The sequence below is a fragment of the Podarcis erhardii genome (assembly GCF_964252035.2).
Source record: "Podarcis erhardii genome assembly, chromosome: 3".
NCBI classification, from domain to species: domain Eukaryota; kingdom Metazoa; phylum Chordata; class Lepidosauria; order Squamata; family Lacertidae; genus Podarcis; species Podarcis erhardii.
Window position 1 is genome coordinate 116,384,535 of NC_138507.1, and position 15,936 is coordinate 116,400,470.

Here is a 15,936-nt window from a genome sequence, read left to right on the forward strand (position 1 = left end):
ACATTCTCTTTTCACTTCTCTCCATTATTCTACTCCTAGGTATGTTGATGACAGCAATAATGGCCAAGGCAGGCTGCCTTTCTTCACTTGCTCTCTCTTTTACCCTCCAGAAATTAATTTTGATACAAATGCTATTTAAGCATCCAGGGGAATGGATCAGAGTTGACACTTTTTAGCGCTCCTGCTCCTGTGGCCTGGACATACGCCAATGCAACAAGCAAAAGCTTTCCCCAACGTGCGGGAGAGGCTTTACCAGTCAAAGATTCTGTACGTTAGGCTGTTGTTAAAGGAGCAGGGTCAGAAAAAGAGACTGAGAACCTAGACCTCTAGTATCAGGCTTCCTCAACCTAGTGCCCTCTCTATGTTTCGAACCACAATTCCTATCAGCCCCATCTAACATGGCCCATGAGAGGGCAGGAAGGTGAAAGCTGTATTTGCTCATGATTTTATTTAAATAACTAGAAAGGTCACTAATTCCTATCAGCTTATCTCTACCACAGGCATGGTACTTGGGTTCTGCTTTGCTTCCTTTTAAGTAGCTAGACCACTGAAACAGAATGTGACTGCTCTTTCCTTTGCTACATCTTACCTTGGCTGAGGTGCTCATGATAAATGGAAGCAAGATTTGGAAGGTGCTGCTGAAGATGAGATGTCAGTTCGGCATGCGAGTTAATCTGTACCAGTTCTTCTTCGCAACCAGATTCCTCACCATCAAAATCTGCCATATTTTTTTCCGATTTTGCACTGACTTGGGAACTGCTACAACTGACATCATCAGCACTTAACATGTCATCGACCATGTGTCTGTAAGATACAGGCAAGAGTAAGCCAGTTTATTGCTTTCAGTCCACGAAGACCCAGTAGACTACAGAAAATCAGCACTTGCATGTATGCAAAGAGAAAATATCATCACTGAATATAATTCTGAATATACCGCCCCTTCACCTTACAGTTTAAACAATAAAAACAATTTAATAAGTATGCAGTTACAAAAAGCGCTACCACAAAAAATAGGGTGGTTCCTGAAAATAAACATCTCAGGTGAACAGCATTCAGAGAAAACAATATAATGAAGTTGCCAAGCAAACCTCTGTGGGGAGTTACACAACTTACGGGCTGCCACAGAGAATGCCTTATTGCGGGCTCCACCACCCTGAGCTTCTGAAGGCAGTGAAATTACTAAGAAGGCGCTCTAATTATCTTAACAGCCAAGAGGGTATGTACGGAAGGAGCCGGTCTTAATATTAAAATGTATCTGCTCAGCTTAAAGTTACATTCTTTTAAATGGTTGGTAACTAGGACTGCATGCATTCTGCTTGACTGTACACAAATGGCAGAATGCTTTAGCTAGTGCAGCCTGGTCAAAATTTGGGGGAAAGGTGGGAGAGTTCTTAATGGGACTTTGTGCAATTGGTCAAGGAAACTTCAGGTCCCAATTCAGCTCCTTGCACCTCTTTCCAAGATAACTAAATGCAGCAAGGATGATGCAAGGCAAGCAATAGGCAGGCAAATGTGATTATGTTCCAGAATGTGTGTGTGTATGCAAGTAACTTACCCTTCATGATGGTGGTGATGATGGTGGTGGTGGTGCTGTGGCCCAATAAACTGCCGGCAGTTAAATAACTCATTTCCGATGGCTTCCCCAAGGAAGTCCCCGGTATGCGTTATACAAGAATCTTGAGAGCCTTGGGATATATGAGCTGTGCCGATTTCCCCGGCCATGTCGTGCTCTGTGTCCTCCCCATGTGAACAGGGATCAAGCATTCTAATTCTATTATCCACCGCGGGCACGGAGTCAGTATTAAAAACATGGTCATTTCCAGTTCCGTTGCTGACACCGCCCCTCTCCGCTGCTCCCTGGGAGTCTCCCAAGCAAATGCCTGATTGGGACTCCATTTTCCGGCTCCGCAGCTCTGCATTCCGGCCATTTTTATGGGAACTGTGACCTCTGTCCTCATCCTCCTCTTCATCTTCCTTGAGAGCTTCGATGTCGGCAATGTCTTCCGACTGCACCTCGCTGCCTGGGCTCCCTGCAGATTGACTCGCATGGCTGGAGTTGGCCTCGTTGCTGGATCCATCGCTGTGCCCGCTACTGCTACCTGGCCCACTGCTGCCATCTTCGCCGCTGTTTGCCGTTTCATCAGAACTCCCCTGCATCGACTCCTTTAATTTTTTTTAAAAAAATTTTAAGGATACAAAATCATCAAGCATTTATTTTCTAAAATTACTAATCTGCACCTCCAATGTCAACAGGTATTCCCAGGGTGGCTAACAACAACCCATTATGCTGAGGAGGGGACATACGATATCTATCTCTTTCTGATAAAAGGTAAAGGTAAAGGGACCCCTGACAGTTAGTCCCAGTCGTAGCCGACTCTGGGGTTGCAGCGCTCATCTCACTTCATTGGCCAAGGGAGCCGATGTACAGCTTCCGGGTCATGTGGCCAGCATGACTAAGCCGCTTCTGGCGAACCAGAGCAGCGCATGGAAACGCCGTTTACCTTCCTGCTGGAGCGGTACCTATTTATCTACTTGCACTTTGACATGCTTTCAAACTGCTAGGTGGGCAGGAGCAGGGACCGAACAACGGGAGCTGACCCCGTCGCAGGGATTCGAACCGCCGACCTTCTGATCGGCAAGTCCTAGGCTCTGTGGTTTAACCCACAGTGCCACCCGCGTCCCATATCTATTTCTGATAGCCATCTTCAAATATTTCAAGGGCTGTCACATAGGAGATGAAGCAAGTTTGTTTTTTCCTGCTCCGGAAGGTAGGACTTGAACCAATGGCTTCAAACTCCAAAAAAGGAGATTTTTGACTCAACATCAGGAAGAACTCTCTAGATGATAAAAGCTGTTTGACAGTGGAACAGACTCCCTCAGAAGGTGAGCTTCCCGCATTGTAGGGGGTTGGACTAAATGACCCTAGGGGACAATCTGGATGGAGGGGACACGCTGGCAGTGGGTGGGGACCCACCGAAGGTAAGGTGGTGAAAGATATCAAGTGACGGTATTAATGCACAGACAAGACTGATGCTTCAGCAAACTATACTTCTTCCATTAGCAGCTCTTCAAAAAGTCATTATTGTTCTAAAAACATCAGAGAAGATTGGCCAGTGGAGTCAAGAAACACAAAGAGGGAGAACCACCGTGGTACTTCTTTTCTAAATGAAGGGCGGAATACCAGGTACCTTATTAACAACAACCACAACCACCTTTCAATACTGACAGATTCTTTGATAACCATCAGAGAAAAACAGTTATTTCTTTTACCTCTGTATCTGAAAGCCGCTGCTGGACATGTTTATTTCTGCTGATCAGCTGCTCCTCCATTTCAATATCACTCCCTCCACTCTGGTGAGTATCACTGTTGTCACTGCTTTGAGGACTTGCTGCAGGGGACCCTATTGTAGAAAGAGCTTTTCAAGTTACTCCATGTAATGGAAAAGCAAATGCTTTAAATCAGTGTTTCCCAGTCAGGAGTCCGCCCGCGTAACCCACTGAGAGGACAGGGAGTTGACTTTTGGAAAACACGGGGTCTCTGGTACTTAGCTAATTGGGACCACTGCTTTAAATAATTTTAACGAATAGAGATGCCTGCTCAAACTCTCCTTCAACACCAAAATCAATTAAAATAAGGGGCTGCTCTTGCTGCAGACTGGCTTTGCCTTTCTGCACCCAACTTTATTCTCCTGACTTGGCTGAAGCCACATCTGACATCGAGTTAACTGTCATCTCACTGCTGTGAAATGACTATGAACTCTTGAGATGGGAGAAAAAAATAATATTCTAAATACATTTAATTCTCACAATTATCATCAGGTTTTTTTATTGATTTATTGCAATTTTATCTCACCTTTCTCCAAGGAGCTTAACGTACTATCTTTTTTCAGCTGATGGGGGGAGCAATATTCAGTGAACTCTCCCACAGCCCACCCTCCGTCTCCTAAATCTGCAATGGATGGTTCCCCCAACCCTCCAGGGCAGATGGGGGGGCGGGGACACAAAGTTGGCTGCAGATAGGACAGGGAATCATTGCAAAAGTGCTTCCCTCTCTGTTCAGTAGACTGAAGTTTTACCATCAGATGTGCAATACCACTGGAATCAACCCAAAGTGAGTGCCTGTGTATAATTCAAATTGCCATCTGCCACAAAGTATAACTTTCTTTCAGCCTCTGCCAAATTAAACATCTATTAACTACTTCTCTGCCAAAGTGCTTTACAATTAAAAATATTAGAATCAAAGAAACACTATAAAACATTCTCAAGCCATTTCAGAAGCTGATAGCACTGAACATGGGGCTGCTGACATCTGGAGAAAACAGGAGGTGATACAAAGGTCCCTTAAATAGAGAATAATCATGACTCCCAAATCGTATTTGATTTCAAAGTGCCTTTCTGCAATAACTTACATGGTGAAGGAGCAGCTCTTCGGAGCTCTTCTTCCTCTGAAGAGGAGACAAAAAGGGGAAGAACATTCCAAGTTATGAATGAGTTAACATTCCAAGTTACTGTATACGTTAACATCATACAATATACAGTCTATAACCGGTGTGGCTAACCCATGAGCCTCAAGAAGTTGTAGGACTCCAACTCCCACAATGGCCAAATCTCAAGAGTGAATGGAATTGTAGTCCAACAATATCTGGAGTGAACACAGATTAGACATCTATACTAATATAGAAACCCAGCCTGATTGGCTGGGTATAAATAATAAAATTATTATTATAATATAGGTAGTGATTGAAATACCTACTTGTTCTATACAATATGTTCCTATTGTTATTTGGGGTTATTTAAGAGCCTTTTGAAATAATATCATGGTGTTTATTAACTTTCGCTAAAATCAATACAGCTCCTTTCATTAAAAGGAACCGGGTTTTCCTACTTTACACAACTGATATCACAGAAAATGGGGAAAGCCATCTTCCTACATCACTCAAAACAAACTATGGAACAAGCCAGCGTATTAAAACTATGGTTCAAAGTTGGTTTACCAATCTGGATCGTTCCAAGGTTGCTCACCTTAGCTTGATAGTTCAGGCTAAGTAAGAAACTACAGTGGTACCTTGGGTTAAGAACTTAATTCGTTCTGGAGGTCTGTTCTTAACATGAGGTACCACTTTAGCTAATGGGGCCTCCCGCTGCTGCCGCCTCACAATTTCTGTTCTCATCTTGAAGCAAAGTTCTTAACCCGAGGTACTATTTCTGGGTTAGCGGAGTCTGTAACCTGAAGCGTATGTAACCTGAAGTGTATGTAACCCGAGGTACCACTGTATAGTGAATCAGAGGCTTTAAGAAACCAAGAAGTATAACGTGGGTGAGATAGTACTCTTCGCATTTGTGCTCCAGAGCAACTAGTACCGAGGCATTCAGTACTGGAAGGTAGTACAAAGCCATCCTGAATACAGTGGTACCTCAGGTTATATATGCTTCAGATTACAGACTTCGCTAACCCAGAAACAGTACCTCGGGTTAAGAACTTTGCTTCAGGTTGAGAACAGAAATTGTGCTTCGGTGGCGCGCAGGAGGCCCCATTAGCTAAAGTGGTGCTTGAGGTTAAGAACAGTTTCAGGTTAAGGACGGACCTCCGGAACGAATTAGGTACTTGTACCACTGTAGTCATTATGATTTTGATCACTGTAGCCTTTTCAATTTGATATAATAGTTACAATTATATTTTAACTGGCAGAAAGAACACTCTGCTTCAACTGTCACTTTACCTGGAACTGAAGGAGGTGACAGGACACTATGCCCCAATCCATGGGCCAAAGGAGTAAGAGCTACCACCTGTCTATGCAAGCAAGTGCACCAGCAAAAGAAGATCAGCCTGGCCCAAAGTGGATATAAAGGCCTGCTTACAGCTTACCAATTCCTTCTGGCCTTGAAGAACTGAGCATCCTCATCTACTACTATCTCCCTCCAGGCCCCATCCCTTGTGTGTCTTGTCTTTTTACTTTGTAATCCCTGAAGGCAAGGCCTATTGGAATGAGCCACTTTGGGAGACAACAATTTTCTGAAAAGTGGGATAAAAATATATATATAGGGCAATATCCATCATTAGTCATACTCAGAATAAAGGTAAAGGTAAAGGTACCCCTGCCCGTCCGGGCCAGTCTTGACAGACTCTAGGGTTGTGCGCTCATCGCACTCTAGAGGCCGGGAGCCAGCGCTGTCCGCAGACACTTCCAGGTCACGTGGCCAGCGTGACGAAGCTGCTCCGGCGAACCGGCACCAGCGCAGCACACGGAAACTCTGTTTACCTTCCTGCTATAAAGCAGTACCTATTTATCTACTTGCACTTAAGGGTGCTTTCGAACTGCTAGGTTGGCAGGCGCTGGGACCGAACGACGGGAGCGCACCCTGCCGCGGGGATTCGAACCGCCGACCATGCAATCGGCAAGTCCTGGTCACTGAGGTTTTACCCACAGCGCCATACTCAGAATAGGCCCACCAAAACCAACGAATTTAAATCCATTGATTTCAGCAGGTCTGTTTTGAGTATGACTTCGTTGGACATCACCCACAGTAAATTAATAACTGCACCATTTTCTATAAGGAAAGAGGCTAACTGTAGAGAAAAATTTCATTGCCTATAAAGAAAAAACATAATTAATAAGCTTCTTGGATGCCTTTCAAGTGAGTATGTATAGGGAATGAGCAAAAAAAAAGGGGGGGGAATTACATATAAAAATACCTAAATAATTTGTCTTCAAAATCAAAACCATTAGCAATCTCTTTGTAATAAGATCAGCAGTAAGATTTCAAGTTGGTAACAATACATTAAACCAAAGAAGAAATAAACACTCACCTTTCTTACTACCCATTGGTAGGTTTGTACTGAGTAATGATGCAAATGAGCTCTGTTTTGATAGCTGAGCCTTAGCTGCTAGTGCATTATTCCACAGTGCTTTAATGAGCATGGATGCCAAATACAAGGTCTGTAAATCAAAGCAGAAACTGTACTCCCAACAGAAAACAGAACTTGTTTCTCATATTCAATACATGACCAAAAAAAAAACTTCACAAACAAAATGAGCTCTATATAAAACTATGTTGTGTTTTGTACCATAACTGGAAAATCCAAACTCTTATACTGTAATAGGGCTAAAAGTAGTCTTCTCTAACAAGAAGCATGGAGGGGGAGAAGAATAATGGAATTGTACAGCTGGAAGTGACACCAAAGGTCATCCAGACCAACCTCTTGCAATGCAGAATCAAAGAATATAAACCATAGTCCATATAAGAAACACAATACTAGGGCTTTCATCTTATAACAGCATTCATGTGTAGATTTTTTCCACTTCAACAGGACACATGCAAGAGAACTTCCTAGGGAACCAAGCAGAAAAGAGACTCCTTCAAAATGCTTTGCTTTTACCTGTTCAGTATGTGCACTTGGATGGAGTGTTGAAACTAAATTAAGAAGATGCCTAAGTGGAACAGGATCCAAGTTCTTGATCAAGGAGGGAAACAAATCGTGTATATAGCGACTACAATGCTTCAACTTCAAAAAGAAACACAAAGAGAAGAGATAAATTCAGAGAAACCGAAACACATTTTTGTACCATTTCCCCCCCCCCCCCCTAGATTTCATTATTGTGGCAATTTCCCTCTTGTAAAATGTTCTGCGTATGAAAGGTAGTAAAGATAAAACTAGTGTCGTAGTAACAAAAAGGGTGTAAAATGGTAGCTGGATATGCATCTAAGAATTCAGCGTAACTTCAACGCTTTTTCATGTGTCTTTAATCAAAGGGAACAAAGCCTAAACCAAGATAATTTAGCATTAGAATAAAAAGAGTGAGGAAAATCTGTCTGGACCTTTATATTTCCATAGTATAGGGGGAGAAAGCAGGATATCACTTTTACAAGGAACTGTTAGTATTTGGACATTACACTGGTTTGCACAATTGTTGCGTAAAGAAGACAAAATCCTTAAATTAAAGGAATATAAAACTGGTGTGATAGCATGCTGGCCACACTGCCGGCTAAGTAACCATGAGTTATTTTTTTTAAAAAATGGCACCAAGACAGCTGCCCGGGAAGGTAGAGAATCAGAAAGGAGCATTTGAAAATGTTTAGGCCCACCAACTCTGCCGCCTGAGCAGTTTGCTTTGTATCGCACAGCTCTATAAAAAAGTAAGACTAGTTATTATGGTTCCAGTTACAGATAGGTAGCCGTGTTGGTCTGCCATAGTCAAAACAAATCAAATTCCTTCCAGTAGCACCTTAAAGACCAACTAAGTCAGTTCTTGGTATGAGCTTTCGTGTGCATGCACACTTCTTCGGATACACAGTGTATCTGAAGAAGTGTGCATGCACACGAAAGCTCATACCAAGAACTGACTTAATTGGTCTTTAAGGTGCTACTGGAAGGAATTTGTTTTGTTTTAGTTATTATGGGTTCTGTTCTTTTTAGATAGCTATTTAAGAACTAAATTTAAGCTAAATTTAAGCCAACGTATTATTGGCCTGTTTCTTGCTTAAGTGTAGACATACCTGTGCTGCAGCCCAAATGCAATCTATGTGCTGTGTACTAAGCCGGCCTTCAGCAGCGAGAAAATTAAGAATCACTTGGCACTGCTTAATGATCTGGGGGGGAAACAAGGGGAAAGATATAGAACATTAAAAACATAGCTTCATGGTTAACAAAGAAAATCATACTTCACTTTAAACCTACCTCAATATGCAAATTTGGTCCAAAAATATGTTCTACCACATTGTTGTTGATCAGCCAGTCTGCAAGCTCTTTAGCAATGGACCTAAATAAAATGGGGAAACCATAAGCAAACAACTTCATATGCTCATATTATGCCCAGTCTCCTAAATAAAAGGCCATTGTTCTTTCCTTACAGATTTACAACCAAGGATTACTTTCCAAATTCAAGGTATTGTTTGAACAAAGTGGAAATGGCTGGTATGCGTATAGCTACAAATTCATTTAAACTAAACCTGTAGCAGAAGATGAGTAAGGGAAAAAACCCATGCTGTTACATTAGAAGTGCCTTTCTGGAGGCCAGTCCAAATTAAATAATTAATCCACTGAAATGAAGTAATTTATTTCTATACAAACATGCCCTCCATCAGGCTATTAGCCAATTACTTTTGTGCTTTAATTAATGCCCTCTACATGTGGCTGCTCTGAAGAAACTTCAGAAACTTCATAGGGCCCAAAGAGCTGCAACCAGACTGTTGACCAGGGCTGGTTATCATACCGGGATTATACAACTCCCTTGGCTAGAACAGCTCTGCTGGCCTCTGGCTCAGTTGCAGGCTATCTGAAAGATTGTTATTTTCTCATAGGAACCTGCCCTGGCACTGATATCTCTGGGGAGTCCCTGATCTCAGGCCCAGCACCCTTAAAGGACTGCTTGATGGGGACATAGGAGAGGGACTTCTCAGTGGCTGCTTGAAGACTTTGGAACTCTCTTCTTAGAGATGTTAGACTGGCTCCCTCCTTGTTGTCCTTCTGCTGGCAGGCGAATACCTTTTTATTCCAAAGGCCTTTAGAAACTGATCGGAAAGGACTAATGCTGGGATGTTGTTGTTGTTGTTATCTGTATTTTTAATAGATCTTTTAAATATGTTTTGAGTCTATCAGTGTTTAATTACTTTTTAACTATTATCTTTTCTCTGTTTTAAGCTTTTTATCTGTGTTTTTGTAAGCTGCCTTGAGCCCTGGTGTGGGAAAAAGGCTAGATATAAATATTATTATTATTATTAAATGCTACTGAATTCTGCAAGTCATGAACTACAAAAGATAATGGAAATCTGCTAACGCTGTGCTTCTCTTGAATTTATGTTACCATCATTCTGACATTTATTATCATTTTTTCCCCTTTTACATCAACTTTCCCATCTATTTCCAAAAGATAAGTGTATAAACAAAACAATTTTTCTGCTATACTCCAATTATTGTATGTGTCTCCAATACAGGCTTCCTAACTCTGATTCTCTTTCTATAGGGGACAGGTAGGCACAATATTTATCTTTTTATCACTATTAGGTCAATTGTTGGTTGATTCTCAATGAATCACCAGTTTCCTTTATCTCCCCTGGATAGGGCAAACTAGGACCCCCAGCAGCTATTCTCCATGCTACAACCATTTGCCCACAATGTGCAGGAGCCAAGGAAATTTTTCTGGATGTCATGAGAGAGACTTCTCGTTCTATGCCAAGAATAGCAATGAGAGTTAAACTTAGACTAGTGCTGCTATTTTTGATTTATCATTATCTTTCCTCTACTACTGCAACATTTCACAAAACCAGAAGGGGGTAGGCATTCAAGTGGATTTCTCACACATTATTGTGAGACATTGCGTGTTATCTGGGATTAGCTGTCGGCTCTCATCCTAACCTCTGGCGGGCATTTGTTTATTTCACAAAAGCAACAAACCAAAACTCAAGGCTAGCAGCTAGAATGGCAACATTTTTCAAGAATGCTAATTTAAGTGGTGGGTAGTGCCCAGCAACTAGAAAGTCAGAAACTCTTTTCCTATGAATTTGCTGCTATGCTCACAGTGAAAAAGTTGGATAGCATCTGCCACATCGCCCAGTCCCACCCAGTGCCTACAGTTTGAATGCAACGTGGATATCTGGGCTTCTGACACGTCACAAATTGACATGGGGAGGTGTAGAAGTGAATGTCCAGTGATCAGAACGCATGTATTTAAATGAAAGGTACTCAAAAAACTACTCACGTTTCTGTGTCTGAAACCAATGATTCATTATTACACACATCGTTGAAGGTGTGAAGTTGATTCTACAGTTGGAATAAAAAGGGAGAGGAAATAAAGTTTAGCTTTATAAACTCAAAAAGGATTTCATTCGTTTAACTGAAGCACCAATAAAAACTGACTTAATCAGATCTGGATCTTATTTTCCACAAGAGATCCCTAAACTGATGTAAAACCCTTAAATAATGACTCGAGATCCCACTTAAGATGACCCTGGCAAAATGAAGGGCCATTTTTAGTTACATTTGTCAAAAGCTGACAATGAGAAACAAACAAATGCTTTGTCATAACTGAAGTTGCAGTGGGATATGCTCAGGAGGCTACCAACTTCCAAATTAAGAAAGGATTGTACCTCTCCTGGGATACAAGCAAGGACTCTGTCATCCTGCAAAACCTCAACTACTTGAATTGGGAGTTTGGAGTGGGAGTAAGAGCAGGGTCCCATTTCAAAAAATCTTCCCTTGATTCAGCTACAATCCCTACTGGCCTGATGAAGAACTCTGAGAAACTTTAAAGCTTGCAAACATTATTAGTCAGACTAATTCAGTGTTGTCTACACTGACTTGCAGTAGCTCCCCATGCTTTCAGGTCAGGGTCTTTCCCAGCCGTCCTAGAGATTGCCAGGGACCAAACCTCTACCACTGATGCTGGGGAAACCCAGTCAGATAGGCAGGGTATAAATTATCATCATCATCATTATTATTATTATTATTATTATTATTACGCTCAACCGCTGAGCTATGACCCTTCCCTACCACTGAGCAAGGTGCTTCTCATGAAGGCCATTTCCTCCTAATGGAATTCATAGTTCCCTCCACTTATTAAGGAGAGTATGGAATCATCACTGAAGGTTATAAGGATGCCTCAAAGACAGGCTGTCTTCCTAGAAAGCACATGTCAACAAAGCCAGTTCAGCTCTATTTTACATGAGTGTTCATAGTACTGCAGCTGTGTTCTGTTACAAACAGCAATCAAAAGCCCTCGGACATACAGAATAAACCATGTGTTCTTCCAAAGAAATTACAGCAGACCACATGGCCATTTCATTCACGTTACTCACTGAACAGCCTTGTTTGGCATCTGTTCCTTCTTTCCTCCCCACCTCCTCCCTCAAGCAAGAGTACACAAGGTGCAGTGCTTCCTAGGAAGGAACAAGACTTTTTAATCCTCTCTTTCACCATCCACGATGTCACTCTTCGCTGCTCTTTTCACCCCTTTTAAAAACTTGATTGGCCCTGAGCAAAGGAAAAAAATGAGCACAGCCAGATTTTACACCCACCTCCTCCCTCATCAATTTTTTGGGTGATGCCTGGACGACAGATTTAATTACGTGACCAAAGGACCATTAGTTTGTGTTTTGAAGAAACATTAACTGGCCCATCGTAATGGAAAACAAACATTCAAAATGTGATTATTTGCCTCATATCCTGTAGTGTGAGTACAATGGAGAATGATCTGGAAACTGCAAAGTGTTTTTCTTTTTTAAAAAATGGTTCTGATATTAATTTGTCTGAAATGACCTTCTGGAATTTGCAATGTACCAACTGAGAGGAATCAGATACAGAGCCAACTGCTTACGGACAGTGAATGTTTTAGCTTACTGTAATAATGTTCCACCTGTGGCCTCGTAAGCTTCAGAAATATGAACATTATTTAAGTTTGATGCCAGCCTTCAAATATTCCCTATTTAATTTCAGAACCACATTCTTTGAATATTTTGCTCTTGACCTAGTTTTCAAATGGAAGAATTCACCATACAACAAGGATGGTGTTCTGTGAACAAACATGATTACACTGAGAGTTCCTGTGGCATTTAGAAAGAGCTACCGTATAAAACATGCGCCCACAGCTGACCTTGCTAAAGGCAACGTGGGTTGCAAATGCTGATCTCTGCTTCCATACATAGTCTGGAAAAATATATCAAATTCTTATGTTCCAAAATAGTAATTCTGGACATCTAGGTACTAGTCTGGAAATAAGAGTCTGGAAATAAGAGAGTCCATGCCTCTCCAGGTGAAAGACAGAGTGCTCTATTTTGCCACCCGATCTGCTTCTGTACTGGCTGTACAGTATTTGCTAGTGTCTATTTATGGCACCATCTGCTTTGAGCATTTTGGCATCTCCCAAATTGCTGGAAAAAATGATTGGATCCTTACAGGAAGCTAAACCTGTAACGGCTGCTTGTAAATGCTTAATGGATCTTTATAAGCTAGACGTTGAGGAACTCAAGACGTATCAAATAGGGAATTAGAATGTTATCATACAGCCTAAAGAGTGGGAATTTGCTTTAGAATCTATAATGAAATATTTAGACTTGAAATTTATTCAGCAAAAATTAATATTTCAAGTATATTGTACAATGTTTGTATAGGAAGGCACTGTCCAACTCAGATAGATGCTGGAAGTGTTACAATACAAACAGATACATTGAGGTATATGACATGGGATTCTCCAGTGATATACTCTTTTTTGCCTGAAGTTGTTATCCACATCAGTTTGTATTGGTAAAATCATTTACAGGTGCTTATGTATTTTAAAATTATATTCCTGTAATACGGAGATTAACGGCAGGAAAAGAAAGTGGATTTTGTGAGCCCTTGTGGTTATACTTATACTTTGAGCCTAAAAAGATAAATACCTTCTATTACCAAATGGTCTGAGGCTACACAGCCCTGGCTGCATTTGAACATATTTCATACAGATGCCAGTTTTGTGTGGATACCTATTTGAACATTTGGAGGGCTTATATTAACTTATTTGTGAAACTTAAAATGCATGTGTCTAGGCTATCTCAGCTGGTAGAACATAACACTCTTACTTTAAGAGTCATGGGTTCAAGTCTCATGCTGGGCAAAAAGATTCCTGCATTGCAGGGGGTTGGACTAGATGACCCTCATGCCCCCTCCACCCCTTCCAACTTTACAATTCTATGCATTGTTACTTTATTTGTAATGTGAACTGATTATGGTTTTTTCTGTTACAATTAGTATTCTTATATTATTTTCCTTTTTTAAAAACTCCTTCTTTACTTTACCTTAATTTTTTATTTGCAAATTTAACAACAACAATAACAGTTAAAAAGAAAAGCAAGTAAAAAATTGTGCAGGCTAGTAACTTCAAGGAGCTTTGGCAACAAGACCGCTGTAAACAAAATGTCAGTGATGAATGAATCAGATATTAGAGATGACAACAACAACAACAACAGTTAAAAAGAAAAGCAAGTAAAAAATTGTGCAGGCTAGTAACTTCAAGGTACTTTGGCAACAAGACCGCTGTAAGCACAATGTCAGTGATGAATGAATCAGATATTAGATACGTTTTGCTCTAGTGCAGGCTTCTTCAACCGTGGCCCTCCAGATGTTTTGAGACTACAATTCCCAGCATTCCTTACCACTGGTCCTGCTAGCTAGGGATCATGGGAGTTGTAGGCCAAAAACACCTGGAAGGCTGAGGTTGAGGAAGCCTGCCCTAGTGCACACTATACTCCGTATGACTTTAAATGCTTTTGCTTATGGTCTGCTTGAACTAATAATGCAATGCAATGCAGGGCTGACCGTGCTACTGTGAAGACACGTCATAAACCACTGTGCCAGTTTTGACAGCCTGACATACTCTGGCCATCCGTGAGTTTTGTCAAAGAAGTTGAAAAAGACATTGCTCCTCTACAACACAGTTAAAAATAAACAGGGCTGTTTTGAAATGCAGTAAGTCAAGCCGCACATCTGAATTTCTGCTGTGCTCGCAAAATGCAACCGTATCAAGATTCTTAGCATTTTATAGCCTAGCTTCACAAATTATAAACCTGACACACAATCCCCCAAGAGACACCTTCAGTGTTAAGTCCCACTGAAATGAATTGCTCAAGTATACACTTTCATTCACTTTATTTGGGTGTGCTCAAGGTGTGTTTGGATGCAGTGTAGAACTGTGAACGTTACACACCAGCAAAAGAATTTCTCTTTCTGCAATGGAACACTCTCCCCACCACCACCTCTTCCCTATGTGTGCTCTACTACATCTGTTCTGGGTTTCCCCGCAACCTTCCAGAACAGCTCATGGTGCATAGAAGGGAAGGAGGGGGGAAATCAGGTTGTGCTAGTACTAATCCTTGCACTAGCACTAATCCTTGCACTAACATGACTATGAAGTTGTGTATCACCCAATGTCTGTGGTACTCTACCTCCGCCCCCACTCCCAACAGCAGATATCATTTTTTTTTAACTGCTTACAAGGGCCTTGAATGTTACAAAGTTAGGCTTGGTCTACACTTGTTGCAAACAAGGTGCTAAGAAGCCTTAGGTGGCAAAGCCATCTATAGGATTTCAGACTACAGGTAGCGAAACCAATTTTAAGTGTTTCTCCATGTAAAAACGTCCTAGAATGACTCATTTCCCATTATGCTAGCTTTTTACTTGCAGGAAGTTCTTCATATAGAGAACGTATTACCCCACTCCCATCTAGCACTGCTGCATCTATAGACTAAGCTTTGACTATTACACCTTAGTTTATAACTGTTCAAGTACAAATGAAAACAATTCTGTATATGTGTTTTAGTTAGTTTAAAAAGTCTTACTGTTATCTGGCTGAGGCCGGCCAATCTCATGGTTAAGGTTGGTGACATAAAGTACTTAAATGCAAGATCAAGACTCTCTTTATCAAAACACAAGGCAGTATCCAGTGGCTCTTTCACTGTGCTCCACATTAAATCTGCCATGTTACGAGCTGCACTCTGTCTTAATTCCTGGTCCGACAGTTTACATAAATACCTAAACAAAAAGGTAGGGATGGGGGGGGTGTGGAAGAAAGTTCAAATTAGTACTGGCAAATCAAGGCATCCCTGAGGTTTAATAATAATAATAATAATAATAATTTTTATTTATACCCCGCCCTCCCCAGCCAAGGCCGGGCTCAGAGCGGCTTACAAGCAATAATAAAAACAAACTGAATGATTACAACTTAAAAACAAAATTAAAATAAAACATTAAAATATGGAAACATTAAAATATTAAAATGTAGCCTCATCGCAGGAGGAGAAGGAAAGGAAAAAAGAAAGAAAGGGAGGGAGGGAATCAAATTGGCTCCAAGCCAAAGGCCAGGCGGAACAACTCTGTCTTACAGGCCCTGCGGAAAGAAATCAGATCCTGCAGGGCCCTGGTCTCAGGAGGAACAGCGTTCCACCAGGCCGGAGCCAGAGTTGAAAAGG

The 15,936-nt window shown here is 41.3% G+C and overlaps 1 protein-coding gene across 2 annotated transcripts in view; it reads right to left on the reverse strand.

Annotated features, from left to right (window-relative positions):
- Nucleotides 1-15,936, reverse strand: part of USP34 (ubiquitin specific peptidase 34) — a 105,488-nt gene that overhangs the window by 61,620 nt on the left and 27,932 nt on the right. Inside the window, exons 7-17 of one of the 2 annotated variants that reach the window (XM_081854417.1) lie at nucleotides 15,307-15,499; nucleotides 11,794-11,874; nucleotides 10,698-10,759; nucleotides 8,678-8,759; nucleotides 8,497-8,589; nucleotides 7,379-7,504; nucleotides 6,809-6,938; nucleotides 4,410-4,445; nucleotides 3,271-3,401; nucleotides 1,556-2,163; nucleotides 590-804 (exon numbers count right to left, since the gene is read on the reverse strand). In XM_081854417.1, the coding sequence (XP_081710543.1) occupies nucleotides 590-804; nucleotides 1,556-2,163; nucleotides 3,271-3,401; nucleotides 4,410-4,445; nucleotides 6,809-6,938; nucleotides 7,379-7,504; nucleotides 8,497-8,589; nucleotides 8,678-8,759; nucleotides 10,698-10,759; nucleotides 11,794-11,874; nucleotides 15,307-15,499 (1,757 nt within the window). The remainder of the gene's footprint in view (nucleotides 1-589; nucleotides 805-1,555; nucleotides 2,164-3,270; nucleotides 3,402-4,409; nucleotides 4,446-6,808; nucleotides 6,939-7,378; nucleotides 7,505-8,496; nucleotides 8,590-8,677; nucleotides 8,760-10,697; nucleotides 10,760-11,793; nucleotides 11,875-15,306; nucleotides 15,500-15,936) is intronic. The other variant, XM_081854418.1, reaches the window with a different exon arrangement.